This window comes from Gouania willdenowi, chromosome 6, assembly GCF_900634775.1.
Source record: "Gouania willdenowi chromosome 6, fGouWil2.1, whole genome shotgun sequence".
NCBI classification, from domain to species: domain Eukaryota; kingdom Metazoa; phylum Chordata; class Actinopteri; order Blenniiformes; family Gobiesocidae; genus Gouania; species Gouania willdenowi.
In genome coordinates, this window is record NC_041049.1 from 24,812,589 (window position 1) to 24,828,638 (window position 16,050).

General features: G+C 40.5%; 1 protein-coding gene across 1 annotated transcript in view; it reads right to left on the bottom strand.

Annotated features, from left to right (window-relative positions):
• Positions 1-574: 574 nt before the first annotated feature.
• Positions 575-16,050, bottom strand: part of podxl (podocalyxin-like) — a 28,438-nt gene continuing 12,962 nt past the window's right edge. The window contains exons 2-8 of the mRNA XM_028451211.1: positions 10,219-10,983; positions 8,931-9,166; positions 8,820-8,843; positions 6,189-6,321; positions 6,053-6,096; positions 5,857-5,976; positions 575-2,902 (exon numbers count right to left, since the gene is read on the bottom strand). Of these exons, the coding sequence (XP_028307012.1) occupies positions 2,708-2,902; positions 5,857-5,976; positions 6,053-6,096; positions 6,189-6,321; positions 8,820-8,843; positions 8,931-9,166; positions 10,219-10,983 (1,517 nt within the window). The 3' untranslated portion in view covers positions 575-2,707. The remainder of the gene's footprint in view (positions 2,903-5,856; positions 5,977-6,052; positions 6,097-6,188; positions 6,322-8,819; positions 8,844-8,930; positions 9,167-10,218; positions 10,984-16,050) is intronic.

Here is a 16,050-nt window from a genome sequence, read left to right on the forward strand (position 1 = left end):
AGTTGCCTTGCTCTGAGGAGTAATCTGAGCCTGTCAATGAGTCAGGGTGGCCCAGCCCCTCCTACACGCCCACGTCCACACCTCAAGACAGTGACTGTGTTCCAGAGGAAGAGGAGAAGTTCGAAGCAGAGTACCCACTCTATGACTCGGATGATCCTGAGGTTTCCTCAACACAGGAAATGGATACTCTGGGAGTAAAAGTCGAAGAGGACACTCGTGGATCACTCCATACTCCGGAGCTCTGTGTGATGGGTGACGAGGGCTATGGTGGAGGGTGAGGGAGTAATTACAGCGGCATGGCGGGCTCCCCCCGCATAAAGCGGGGAAGATGGAATACCATAGCCGTTGGGTTGCATCTCTTCCCCGGACACTGTGCCCTGGCACTTGTTACATGATTTCAAAGGAGGATGTTGAGCTTTACATCATATGTTGAAATAATGTATGATTTCAAAGGAGGATGTTGCATGATGTGAAAAGACCTACATTTGTGATGCCCTATGTAATCAAAATGTGTACTCTTACTCTCACTGAATGTTCCTACATATCAAAGTTTGATTAGGAAAGGCTTGAGCAACGTGCAGTTATGTAACCAGCAGAAACAAGTGTGATTTAGTAAGGCATAAGGCCCAGTCATGTGAGGTGATAACGTGTGTCAAGCTTGATGAAACTCAGTTTTCTGCAGAGGGCAGGAGGCTGGATGGAAAAACTCAGCCTCCTTGATGAAGCTCAGTTCCCATGTGAAGGCAGGAGGCTGGATGGAAAAATTTTGCCTCCTTGATGAAACTTAGTTCCCATGCAAGATCAGGAGGCTGGATAGAAAAACCCAGCTTCCTGAGTTGTCAGGGGAAAACTATATAAGCCGTATGAATATGCTTTTTGCTGTTCTTGGGGCTTTTATGCTTTTAGCTTTGGGGCTTTTTGTTTTTTGCTCCAGTTTCTGCTTCAGCTTTAGCTTTTTTACTTTTTAGTTATATTATTTGATTAGGACCTTAAGTCAATTTAGAAACTTTTTCTATTTGTTATTTTGTAATCTTGAATAAATATTAATTGAACCAAGAAGAAGTCTTCTTCAATCTCTGATCGGGACAGGAGCCCGTGGGCTCGAGGACACGCTCCTAGACCTCTGGTAAGAGCAAGGGGACTGCACACGATCCTTTTGTGATCATGTGTGGTTGTTATACCTTGTAGACACATATCTCATCTCTAACTAGGGATAACTCCTGCAGTAGCAACACACACCTGATCAAACTAGGTTATTGAGTGAAAAGGAAGAGATTTAGCAAAATATGGGGCTTTGAGGTGGAATTTGTAGTCCTAAGGCTATATTTAGAAATCTCATAATAAAGCTTTTGTGCACCACACGCCACCAGTCATCCAACCTTTTAAGTCAATCAAACTTAAAAAACATTGACAATCGATTTGCTCAATGTTTTTGAGTTCTGGCAACTTATATAGGTTTCCAGTGAAAGTGTGAAGTTACATTTCTGATATTTAAGAAGTGTTTTTACTTCATTCGTACTGTGATTTCTTGAGTTTCGTCTCCAGAAAAGGAAGATAGTGATCCACTTGATGCCATTTTTGTTCTGATTTGTTTTGGTGTTTCTCGTGATGTGACATCACTACGTCAGACATTAGATTTCAGTCATAATTGGCTCTTTCTGTTGAAGTCACAAAATTAACATCCGTCATTGTTTTATTAACTACTTTCAATCCGTGAAAACACCATAAATGTCAATTTGTCAGAGTTTTTGGGTCAACCTGGCATCAGTAGTTGATAAGAACAACTTTTGGATAAAATACGGGTACAGTGTAAAAAATGTTGGATCATCCTCGGCAGCTTTAACGTCTATCCATAAAAATGTATTTTCGCGGTCAGCAACGTCTTGTGTTCTCTTATTCAGTTAGAGAAACAACATTCCAACTCTATATCTACGCACTCTGATGTAGAAACATCAGAATTAGAGCTCCTTCTACAATCTGAAGGGAAAAGTATGGAAACCACAGACAAAAATCTATTTTCTGTTACAAAGAAAATAACTGTGGTTGTCCTTCCCCTCAATGTCAATTTGGCACATTTTAGCGTAATAATTCCAGCAAGTTAATGTTGTCTTCTTTTTTTAAAATAATGTATGGTTTAATTTATTCAGAAATTTTCAGGAAATTTGATCTCCTGACGTGTTTGGACTGCCAACTGTCAGTCTTCCTCAGGGGCATCTAATGGTTGCTTTGACATTTGGGTTGAGATTTGTCAGCGAGGTTAGCATAACCTATGTTTAATTACTCAGGTTCCTTGTAGCCCATGTACTGTCCGCAGCATTAAATGTTCTTATAAATATATAACTTCACCAGGGCCTGAGTCATCGTCTAACTAGGGCGTAACCAGGGAGACGCATTAACGTTATCTACAGGATTCCACTTTGAGCACAGGAAATATTTAAAAAAATAGGGTTCCTGACAGACACCTGTGCCCAAACTGGATCCTCTTTTTACGTGTTTACATAAAAGTAATGAATGATATAAAATAGTTGACTTGTGCTCTGAACGAAGATGTATCAAAAACTGGCTGACAAAGGACAGCGCTAACACACCAGTGATTGACTCAGTGAACTACTCCAACGTAAAAAGGCCGCGTACGTCCCAAAGAGGCTTACAGTAGCTCCTAGGTTGGTCTGTGCGACAGTGAGACAGTCATTAGTGGCCGTTCCTCTCACAGGTGTGTGTCCTCCTCGTCTTGGAACTCGTCTTTCAGAAGGTTGTCGATGGGGACGATCCAGCTGTCGTTGAACTCTCCGTTCAGGGCCATCTTCTTCTCCTGCATCTCCGGCTGCACCTCCATCACCTCCAGCGTGGGGTTGTCATGGTAGCCGTTCTCCACCGTGTTCAGCTCTTCTGTCAGGTGTTGCTATCGGGGTGAAGGTAACAGATGGTTTACAGAGCTGTGGAGCAGTGAGGTTCACCCACGCTCACAATCACATTTACAAATGGTGAATGTAGAGGGTGATGACATAGTATTGAGCTTTAGAATCAGAATCATGGCGACGCCCTCAGTCCCTGAGTAAAGCACCATGGCATCACAAACACACATGTTCCTCATAGGTTTGAATCCCAGCCTTACATTCTTCTAAGTTCTATGCAGTCAGTGAGAGTTCTTTTATTTTATTTGGTAAGATTTATAAAGAAATACCTACAATTTAAAAAAAATCACTTTAAACTTGTCTGACTTTCTCAGCATTTAATATCCAATGTCGGTTGTTGGAACACTATGGTATTATGTTAACTATGTTAGTAATTCTACATAGGAGTGCCTTTATTATCTGCTGTCATTTACAATTAGATTCTGATACAGGTATGTAATAATCACAGGTGAAAGTAACTGATTACTTTACTCACGTTACTGTAATTGATTTGCTTTTATGGGTACTTGAGTATTAAGTAATTGATTACATTTCTACACCCAACCATTACTGAATAAATTATTATTTGTTGTTTAAAAATGATCAACGGACATTGTGAAACGATAAAAAATGAAGACAAGACAGGACCAGACAACCATCAAATGTGTAACATCATAGCCGACCAATCAGAATAAAGAAAGTGAACGGTTGTCGTACAGACAACCATTGGTGCTATTGGTACGGTTACTACCAGGTAGGATTAGGGTTAGGGTTAGGTTATAACCCAATATCGCAACAATTTTTAGGTTTAGGTTTAGGTTTAGTTTTAGTCACACAACCTAAACTGGCTAAATAGGGGTTAAGGTTAGGACTAAACGTAATGCACCGTGGCCATAACAGCATTAAATGACGGTTATTTATCTCAGTTTTAGAGTCAATAAATGTAGCTATACTTAAAGCCTGATTATCTTGTTTTATTTTAAATTGAATTCATTGATGTTAACTTAATTTTAAAAATAAATGTACATTTTGTCAAATCTTTTATTTTATACAGATGACTTTGTGGAAAATAAGTTCCAATTGTGCAAGATTTGGTTTCATCCTTTTTAAATTTATACATGAGATGTTTACTGTATCCAAGGGAACTGTGGCAAGATTTATAACCAATAATAAACGTGAGGGGTGAAATTAACTAGTAACTTATACTTTGAGTACTATTTAGTTGAGCTACTTTTTACTTGTACTTGAGTATTTTATGTATGACTTACTTGTACTTGAGTACAATTTCAATCAAGTAACAATACTTCTACTAGAGTAGATATATACCAGTACTCTTTACACCTCTGATAATAATGTCTGTCACAGTTGAAGGTAAACTTTTCCTGTTCAACCCCACAGATAAATGCCATGCTTTAGTTTAACCAGCAGATGTCATTGCATCTCCTGTTGCATGATGGGTTACATGTTTACATGCTTTGGTTTCTCTATTATTAAATATATGAACACAGTAGTATTCATTCACCATTGGATTGGACTGGTTTTAGTTGAAACAAGTGTAACATTTAGTTCATTTGATTATTATATGTTTTGTCTTTGAGGCTCTGACTGCACAAACGTGCTTTAACATGGTCTTGTCTCAGGTTTGCGTCACTGAATGCCAAGTTTGGTTCCAAATCAGGGTGACACCAGCTGTGAAATATATTACATATATTTAGTTTTAGTTGAACCCGTTGTATCACTGCCACAATACATTTTTTTCCTCATGATTTCCAGTGTGGGTCCAGTAACAGTAGGATGTCATCTTCCTTTGGGCCACATAAGACCTTATTTGTCCTACATCAGGAAAATGTGGTGTCAATTGGTATCAAACTTAAGACCATTCAATGTGGTCGTAATGACAGAGAAAACTGACATGACTAATTGGGTAAATGACCAACTTATTCACTTGTAGATATCTTGGTGTCTCCAAATATACTAATTAAAAGAAACAATACAATATTTGCAGGGCTCAGTAATAACAATGGCCATCATTTGTAATCCCAAATTGTGCTAAGAACTCTCAATTTTTTGAAAAAGCCTGCAGTTTCCCTCGAATTATTAAGAAAAATTACCACAAATAAACTTGGTGACAAATTTATAAATATTAAAGTGAAGATCCTGCAGTGACTGATACTGTATCTGTGAGTTATTGCTCGGATATTGTCGGCGTGGAAGTGCAAACGAGGGCACAATAATGTTGGAATCACTTGTTTTCCTGGTTACATCATGTGGCCCATTTCAGATCAAACTGGTCTACACATGGCCCCTGAACTAAAATATGTTAGACAGTTCTGGCCTATAATGACAATACAGTCTGCAAAAGCTTATAGATTGGTGCAAAATACTACAGCACACCTCAGTCCGTGCGGAATTCTGAGCCACACACACACACGCACACACTCACAGACAGAGATTTTTTTGCTTTGTGTATGTGTATGTGTGTATGTGTATGTGTATGTGTCTGTCTGTCTGTCTGTCTGTCTGTCTGTCTGTCTGTCTGTGTGTGTGTGTGTGTGTGTGTGTGTGTGTGTGTGTGTGTGTGTGTGTGTGTGTGTGTGTGTGTGTGGTGTGTGTGTGTGTGTGTGTGTGTGTGTGTTGTGTGTGTGTGTGTGTGTAGGTGTGTGTGTGTGTGTGTGTGTATGTGTGGTGTGTGTGTGTGTGTGTAGGTGTGTGTGTGTGTGTAGGTGTGTGTGTGTGTGTGTGTATGTGTGTGTAGGTGTGTGTGTGTGTATGTCTATGTATATGTGTGTAGGTGTGTATGTGTGTGTAGGTGTGTGTATGTGTGTGTAGGTGTGTGTGTGTGTGTGTGTGTGTGTGTGTGTGTGTGTGGACCCCACATGGACTGAGATATAACGCTGAGTAAACTGAGGGAACTCCAAAACGTGTGGTTGACAGACATTCCTTGTTCTGTTCCTGTCCTCACCTGGTTCTCGCTGTAGGGTTTGCGGTGGTGAGAGGCGCACACAGCCAGGATGACGATCATGATGAGCAGCGCTCCACACGAGGCCAGGATGGCTATCAGCGTTCTGTTATCTGTCGGCTTCTGTTGGTAAAAGAGACAAAACACATATGTCAATGAGTGTCTTCCTGTTCATCTCTGGTAACATGCAGATCCTCACTTTGGTGATTTCCTCATATAACTGGGTTGCCAGGCTGGTTTTCACTGGAAAACAAATCACAGCCGTTTAGTTCAAATGTTAAGCATGTTTCTGTTTATGAAAGAGATTCCTCCAAACTGGGAACATTTTTTTTTACCATTCCCATTAATCTCCACAAGGTCAAACTCCACTTTGTCATTATGATGGCGCCACATCAGCGTGCACGTTCCATTCTGCCAGTCAGGCATCAGACGCTTGCACACCTCAGCCAGGTCCTTCTCCTCTTTTGTCTGTGAATGAAAGTAAAACACGTGTGTAATGTGTGTCATTGTGCAGAAATACAGCCCTCACAGACACAGACATGAAGCTTCAATCCTCAAATCAGAGATCCACATGTGGCCACATGTGTGCTGTCTACATGTTACATAATACACCCAAGTCATGGTTAGTGTATGAACGAGGTGTGGGAACAAAGGAAACCAGTGAAAGACAGGAAAGGTTCCCATTAAGACACTTCTTATTGCTTTATAGCTCAGTGGAAACAAGCCACAGCCTTACTGGACAGTGTGGGAGCTCCCAACCGATCCATTTCACCGGTGGTTTGAACTGGTCTGACACTCACACTCACCAGTAACACTTCACTTTCTCTAGTGCAGGCTCTGTTTGAACCTGCACAACTTAAATACTTGACTTTATGGATTTAATGTTTAAAATGTGTGGATTTTTCTTATGAAGTGTGAGATGTCTGAGGATGCTATGTTCATTTTGCTGACTAAACATTTTCGCTAGTTTTTGTCTACATTTTTTCAAGTGGCAATTACTAGACATAGGTATAAAGAGTACTGATATATCCTATTCAAGTGGAAGTACTGTTACTTGATTGAAACTGTACTCAAGTACAAGTACAAGTAACTCATACCTAAAGTACTCAGTACAAGTAAAAAGTAGCTCAATTAAATAGTACTCAAAGTAAAAGTAACTAGTTACTTTCACCCCCCGTGTTCATTTATGGGAATAAATCTTGCTACGGTTCCCTTGCATACAGTAAACATCTCATGTTTAAACTTAAAAAAGAAGAGACAAAATCTTGCACAATTGGAACTAATTTTTTTTTCCCACAAGTGCATCTGTATGAAATAAAACAACACGACTAAGAACATATGGATTATGTTTAATGTGCCTTCATAAACTGCTGACCTAATATCGGTAAATTACTGTGCTTTAAGTACCAATTTTATTCATAATTTACTCAGTTACGGTTGTGTGTAGAATTGTAATGAAAAAAATTGTAAAAAAAAAAAAAACATACTTAAGTACAAGTAAAATGACTGATTTAGAAATATACTCAAAAAAATTAAAGTACCCATAAGAGGTACTCAGTTACAGTAACTTGAAGACTTGTAATCAATTACATTCACCTCCGTACCTAAACTATAATTTAAACAAATACATGTGAACGAAAACTATATCAAACATTACAATTTTCCCTTACTAATAAAAACAAACTACATTTTCGTTTCATGGGACGAAATCCAATCAGAACTCGTGATCATGTGTTCTTACGCAATGATCACATCAAATCTGTCTGTGTGTATTTACAAACATTAATACCAGGTTGATCAATGGTCATTGAATATTTAAACACGCATAACATCTTATGCTTTATATTTTAGTCGACAATACCTGTAACCGATTTAGTCGACTATAATCTTAATGACATAAAGTTGACTAAAACTGGACTAGAACTAAAATAGTCTATGTCTTGGTCTCAGACAACGTGGTGTTGAGTACAAAACTAAGTAATACTATTTTTGAATATGATATTGGTTTGACTTAGAATAAAAATGTCATTTTTAAGTTTTACTATCACACGAGTGTGCAGTGGAAGCCCACAGTGAGCCCGTTATTGTTCCTCTGTAGTCCGAACGCGTTCAGTAGATGGTAGGGATGTAACGATTCACTCAACTCCCGATACGATTCGATTCACGATACTGGGTTCACGATACGATTCTCTCACGATATTTCCATTTACAAAATGGGACTATAGACAAATTTTTTTTTTGGGAAAAAAACTAGAAAATACTGTATTATTTTCCTTTTATTTTTCATTGTCAAAAGAATTCCTTGATAAACTATTCAAAACAATGCAATTTAACTAAAAATAAATCTTGAATTAAATAAAGGAATAATACAAATGAAAATGAAGCCTATTAATTTAAATTCTGGTTCTATAATAAACAATGCAAAACTGCATAATAGTTCTTTTTCTTTTAAAAGTGCAACTGAAAATGTATTTTGTGCCTTAACAATTGGACTTTTAAAAAAAAAAAAAAAAAACGTCATTGCACTGATTTACGTCATATTTGTTTGGACCAGCAGAGGGCGCTGGTAACCCAGTGGTCGGTTGGCATGCAGATATCTTGCAGTGAAGAAGAGAAGCTATGCTAGCAGACAGAGCTAATAGAAAAACGTGACTTTTACAGATATTTAAGTAATATTACAGATATTTTTTCAGTGCTACAGGGGTAATGAATCATTTATTAACATATTTAAGAGTAGAAGGCAGCCAGAAAGAAAGTATTAGCAGACTTCGCCTGCCGCCAACACTTCCGGATAGCGCCCTCTGCTGGTTTAAAAAAAGTACTGCGATTCAATTGCCAGAAAATCGATATCAACCGTGATACTTATGAATCGATTTTTAACTGCCTTACGATTAATCGTTACATCCCTAGTAGATGGACCCAAAATCCTTTGGATGTGCTACAGTGGTTTGTGTGGGCAGTCTTACCTCCTGCTCGCTGAGAAGAGAGTACTGTAAAGAAATCACAGTGAAGAATCTGTCAGACAAACATATCTGTAACAACAAACACGTGACTGTTTGTCATTGTGCTGGGCTTACTGTGAACTTCTTTAGCAGAGCCTGTCGTGTAGTGGTTGACTTGGTGCTGGTGGTGATGGTAATGGGGGTTGTGGGGTTATAACTAGTAGTTTTCTGAGTTGTGGTACCAGTGTCATGATCAGTCGGAAATACAGGCTTTGGCTGCTCAGGCAGACCTGTTGTTCCTGGTTTTGGGGCTGGTTCTGTTGGTCTGACGGTTGTCGGCTCAGGGCTTGTCTTTGGTCCCTCCTTGGTAACTGTGATCCCAAAAACAATGACAACATTACTGGAAAAATGTACAACAATGAACCAATCAAAGATAGCCGACACTTTTCTGGAAATATATGCTCTAAGGCAGTATTTTTTCTCCCCTAGGGGTACGCGATGGCACTACAGGGGGTACTTGAGAGTGGAAAATTAACAAATAAAGGGTCAAGAAAGCCCTGACTGCAGCCTGCAGTTCAGGGCGGCGCTCAACATTCGGGGCGGAGCTTAATGTTCAATAAACCGATCGCGTTCAGTCTTACTCTAACCCTACCCATATCTATTTTGTATGCCTATAGAATTATGTAACATACTGTATATATATAAATTATTTATATGTCACAATTTATTTATTTTGAGGTTGATTATTTTTAACTGTATAAGAGTCACACAGCACAATAGCATGCCGCATTGAGCTCCGCCCCGAACTTTGGATTGAAAGCCTATAGCATGTCGATGTTGAGCAACGTTGAGCTCCGCCCCGAACTGCAGACTGCAGTCAGGGGTACTTAAGGGTCAGTCATGGTCACCCACCAGGCATGAGATGAGGAAATGTTAAAAACGACAAAAATCTATCTATTCAGGAGCCACTAAATCTGTGTTTTTCAACCTTGGGGTCAGGGCCCCATGTAATGTCTCCTGGAATTTAAATTGGGTCGCCTGAAAACACTAAATCTTAAACTGTATGTCTATACTTTCACTTTGTGAATATAGTTCAACTAAAACAAATGTCTGAGCTCAAACATGATCAAAAACTAATTGTAGAGAAAATTTTTGATTTCAAAATGGGGTCACGATCCAAAAAAAGTTGGGAACCACTGCACTAACTACTATTTCTTTCCACTTATTTACAAAATGAGATTCCTTAAAATGTGTGTTATCATATAGTTGTTTTTAAACAGTCTTCTAAGCAAAATGTTGCAGCCGGACAAAGGGGGTACATGGATTCAGAAATAAGAGAAAAGGGGGTACTTGAGCCAAAATAGTTTGAGAACCAGTGCACTAACGTACTGCTCTCTGGTAGTTGTGTGTATTTTTATCATACCTCCTATGTCCCCTGCTTGGCTCAGTGTAGACACCATATGGGTGTGGCTTCCCACTCCTTCTCCTGTCACTGGGACAATAGTGGGGACCTTTGTGGTCAATGCTGTTGCCACATTAGTTGCGTCCGATGTGATCACAATAGGTAAATCCAGGGTTTTACTGGTTGTAGCAGCCTTTGTTTGCTGGTGGGTGACAGTCTCCAGACTGGGCAGTACCTGAGCACCAGTGCTACCAGTGGACACTGACAAAGCCTTGGGCAAGCTGCTGGTGGCTCCAGGTAACGTGTTGATGATCACGCCAGTAGGGGCGCCAGTAGGAGAGGCAGTAGGGGCGGCAGTAGGGGCGCCAGTAGGGGCGCCAGTAGGGGCACCAGTAGGGGCGGCAGTAGGGGCGGCAGTAGGGATGCCAGTAGGGGCGCCAGTAGGGGCGCCAGTAGGGGCGGCAATAGGAGCGATCGGGGCTACAGATGGAAGGGTTTTTGATGCTATGGTGGTTTGTGGCTGTGTCGGAGAGGAAGCTGTTGCTGCAACAATGAGCACACTAGTTGGGTGTTGGGTTGGTAGCCGTGTTGTCTCTGGTACTGGCACTGGTGCTGTAGTTGGGCCAGCCACACTATCAGCCAGATGTGTCTTGTCACTCCCAGTCCCATGACTCGTAGCAGCGGTAGCAGCAGGTACAACGACAGTGGCGGGCTCCGTAATCTTTGCCACAGTAAAACCAACTGATGAAGTCTCATCATCTGATATGATGGGGTCACACAGGAAGCCTGTGGAGGACAACAGACAGGATATGTTAGCTAAGCATTGAGATAAACCAGCGGAGTGCAAACAAACTGATGAAAGAATGGTCTTTGTAGATCCTTGGTCTCTGTTGATGACCTGTAGAAGAATGAGTGTTGGGTCTTTGAGTTTTAGGCCATTGGGTTGTGTTTTTGTTCTGTATTTTAACTAAAAAGTCCAGTTAGCAATGACATATAGACTCATACTAAGAAGTGAGACTCTATTAAATCTAAATGGCACCCCCCAAAAAAGCAGCTATAGCCAAAAGAATCAAAACATCAACAGTAATATGAGCAGATGTAGAGATGGGGTGCGCCAAACTGGGATTATATGCTCCCACTATTTTATTCTATTATGAATCCAAATCCCCTTGTCGTCGGGAGTCCTCAGCGTAAAGGTGCAAACAGCAGGGCACTGAGATTCTTTAACAGTCATGGAATTAGAGAACAGGCTGCTTTGACCTCGGCTCCAAGGTTTCCTGCTGTTGGGACAGCTGTGAGCTTCGGCCTCAGCCTTCCATCTTCCATCTATTAATAGTGACTGGAACAGGAAAAGGCATACAATAAACCTGGAGGCACCCCACCCCAGACTACAGCCGGTCTACAGTGCCCGGGTCAAAGATCTGACCAACAGGAAAACAATGGCATTGTACGCACACACAAACACACACACTGTGCTTTTATTTTTAAGGGAATTACTTTTGGATCAGTGTCTCTTCATAATTCTTAAAGTAGACAGCAGTAATGTGTTTTTAACAGAGGTGGGATGACATATAGTGCAATGTGATATTGCATTATTAAAAGGCCACAAGATGTGTCGTCGAGGGTATGAGTGGTATTGTTGGGGGGGTCAGATTAATACAAATACACCTGTGGGGTATTCCATAAAGGCGGGTTAACAAACTCTGAGTCTATCCATAAACTCTGGGTCAACATACCCAGCGATGGGAAACTCTGGGAATCTGATTCCATTACAGCTGGTATGAAGTGGGTTAATCAACCCTGAGAATGTAAACCTTGGGTTATTTACGTGCACGCGCGCAATAAAAAGCCATCATCAATGGATCGAAGATGACTCGAGCTGCCATGACAACCAAATGGAAGAGAGTGATTTATTCACCGTAATGGGTGAAATAAGCTGGTGTTTGAGGAATATGAGCCTATTCTAAAGGTGTGTTCAGTCTTTAGTGACAATAGTGGCTTAAATCACCCATAATTAGTCACACTTTTTGGTCGCTTCATCACTTTATCTCTTCAGTGACGTGACGAGCGGTGAATAATATGAATAAAATGTGTCTGAGAAGACGTGGCAGCAGCATAGGATGTCTGGACAGAGAGCTCTCCTGTTACACTGGATATTAAGACAGCAAATGCCGTTTGATATTGCATCATTTATATTGATTTTTAATGTAATATTGTCACCAGAGTCATCTCAACGTCCTAAAAAATGTCATAAAAAAACACTGAAGCGGGACGGGGACGCGAACCATCGCTCCTAAGCGCAGCGTCACAATTCACTGTGCCATCATGGCTTCAAAGTTGCGTGATTTACAGATTTAACTGTATAACAATATAAAACAACAATTGAGCCTTAAAAATAGATTCATTTAAATTATCATCTCCTCCTTTATATTATCTACACGTTTGTATTCAGGGAACTTTACTACAGACATCAGTAGTTTTTTTTAATGCAGATCAACCTCTCAGTGACTTTCACTAAATGATCTGTATCCACAATGTTAGAAAGAAAACTACCTTTTGCACACAAAATAAATAAATAAATAAAGCAACACATTAGTAATGATGTGAACATCTGTGGTGTGTGATGTTACTAATGTGTTTCAGAGAAAAGTGTTAAGGTTCATTAAAGTGTTCAAAAACGGTGTTCAGGTGGGCGGAGCCAGGTAGAAACCCAGGGTTTCTTTGATAAAACCTGCCAGCGACCAGGTTTAGTTCACGGACAATGTTGCCATGGTAACATACTCAGAGAAGAACATACCTCGCTTTTTGGAATGGGATACTCAGAGTTTCCCTCATTTGAGCCTGAACATACTCAGAGTTTGAACATAACACGCTTTATGGAATACCCCTCTGACCTATATCATATTAGAACTGCATACTAATTTACATCAATCATTTTGGCAGGTTATTCCAGGGTGAGTAGTGATGGCAGACATGTTAAGAGCTGCTGCACTAAAAGGTGACATGTTAGCAACAGTGACGTGCCGTGACATGAGCACTAGATTTGGGTAGGCAGGGCGTTGCAAATCGAGACCACCAATGTCAACACCAATGACAGTTCCATATGTTTCTGCTGGCAAGTGTTAATCAAACAAAATAAACATTGTAAAACACCATTAAAGAAACATAAACAATTATTTAATATAGCCTCCATACTCTCCCAACAAGATATATCTCATGGCAGTGCATTCATTGTTTGTGTTGGAAACACAGAAACACGGAGAAAATGACAACAACAACAACAACTCAGAACATCCACAAAATCAATCCTTCCTTTTGTGCCATTCACTGTAAAAAGTAAGAAACATTTCTGACCTTACCTTTGCTGAAGGTCTGGTAACTCAGGTGTTGGTCTCCCATCTTTTAAAAGCTGTCGTTTTTCCTCAAAAAGAAAGTTTCTCTATCGTCTCTAGTGCTGTCATCCTGTCTGTAGTGTTATCCCGCCCACTCGCTAGAGAACATAGCAGCAGCCACGCTGTATCAATTCACTAATTCACTCTGAACGTACGTATAGCATTTAGCATAGCGCGGTTAAGTCCAAAGGCAGCATAGAGAGCTGTCTTTTTACGTAAATGGTTTTCATCTTTCATCTCATTATCACATAAAAACACAATATGGAAACAGAGGCAGAGCAGCAATGTGCTTTTGGGAGAAGGTGTGGCCTCCTCCTGGCTCCTCCTCCTGCCTTACAGCGGAGTGAGACTGCAGCGTCTCTGCTGTACCAGAAAATAGCGATGTTTAGTCAAAATGCTGACACTTTCAAACTTATAGGTAAATGGAAAATGGAAAAATAAATAATTTAAAATTGAATCATAACTAAAAAAAATTATCGAAATGTAAATTCACCCTTGGGTAGGCACTGCCTACCTTGCCTACCCTGACTACACGTCACTGGTTAGCAGTATTATGTTAGTTAGTATTCAGCGTCATTGCTTAGGTGAAAGTATAAACTCCTTGCCAAAAGCTACTCCAACAGAAGTAGAAGTTGCTTGGTCAAAAGATTAAGGTAAGGAAAATTACTGAGCTAACTTCATTCACAAAGAGTAACTAAACCTCAAGATTTTGGCTGACACGAACCAATCAGGGTTGTGCAGGGCGGTCAGTGAACATTACGACTCAGAGCAGAGATGTTACTGTGTCACTGTGCACACATGCATGTTGTTCTAGATCAGGGGTCTGCAACCTGCGGCTCTGGAGCCTCATGTGGCTCTTTGACTCTCTCGCAATGGCTCCCTATAGTTGAAAAAATAATGTTAAAATCATGAATTGTTTTTTCTTACAGAGGGTTTTGACAATGAATTACATTAATTATGATAAAAAAAATCATTTGTTAACCTAAAAATAAAACATTGTGCAATAACTCTGCCACCATGGGTAACCTGTGACTAACATACTAATATCATTATTTAATTGGATATTTGATGTTGCAGAATAGTTTCTGTTCATAGTTTCCTCACCTCACACAGTCATCGTGGTCACGCGGCCCCTCTCTCACCATGACCCGCTGACCCCACCTGTCACTGACACATCTGGTTCTTAACGGCGACGGCACCCACTGATCCATCCTTATCAGCACCATGCTGTTTTTACCTCACCCACACATTCTTTAGAGCACACACACACACACACACACACACACGCACACACACACACACACACACACACACACGCACACACACACATACACACATGCACACGTACACGCACACACGCACACACTCACACACTCACACACACGCACACGCACACGCACACGCACACGCACACACACACACACACACACACGTGGTCCATCTCATCTCCTCACACCACCCTCTTACTGTGCTTTAAACATTCTCACAAACGACTCTTCATTGTAAAAACACATTCAAACACACATTATTAGCACATATACAGACATTTGGGATGTCGGGCTTACATCACAGATGACGTTAGCGGTAGCAAATAAACGGGCGCCATCTTGAAATGGGGGAAAACAACTCGTTTGCGTCCTGTTTATCTGATGACAAAAACCTCTTTATTTAAATATAGTGATTTATATCCCTGTATGTCAACGTCCTCGTGTCCTGCTGCGTTTTGTTCCCTGATCCCAGTTTTCCTTGTGCTTCCTTGTGTCTTTTGGATTTAAGTTAAGGTTTAGGAATAAAAATGGACTACAACCATTGGTGATGGTGGGTCCACACCATCACCAAACCCTGACATGTCCTTACAAAGTCCCAGCCAACACTTGGATGAACAATCCAACACATTGGCCCAATTTCACCTACCGAGATCTTTAGAGTTACCTAATAAATGAACCCCGTGAGTAACCCGCATGGTAAAAATCCTGTGATAAAAATCCTGACACGCCATTAATCACAGTGTACTTTATAACGGAGCTACGTAATGGGACATTTTTGGTGACCAGTTTTTACCTATTCGTCCTTTGAAAAAAAGCCAGAGTTTTCTTCAATTTTTTTCTTTTGGGATGATTTAAAAAAATTTATATTAATCTATTTTTTTCTTTACATTGAATGAACAGCCAAACACACAACAGCTCTTCGGCATGGTAAAACCTTTTCTGTTACAATGGGAGGCAATACGTTGTTTTACCCCCAAACGAATAACTGGCGTTGCTAGGCAGAAACGTCAGAACTTTCCCGAATGCCCGACTTCAATCAGTGCCATATTCAAACCCCTAAAAAACACTCTGGTTTTGGCTGACCTGCTACTAGTCGGAAATGAACAACATGCCTTGATTATGGGCGGGGCTTTTACAGCTAAGACACGCCCAGTCTATACTATAAAATATCCAAAGAGCAATCTATGCAATGC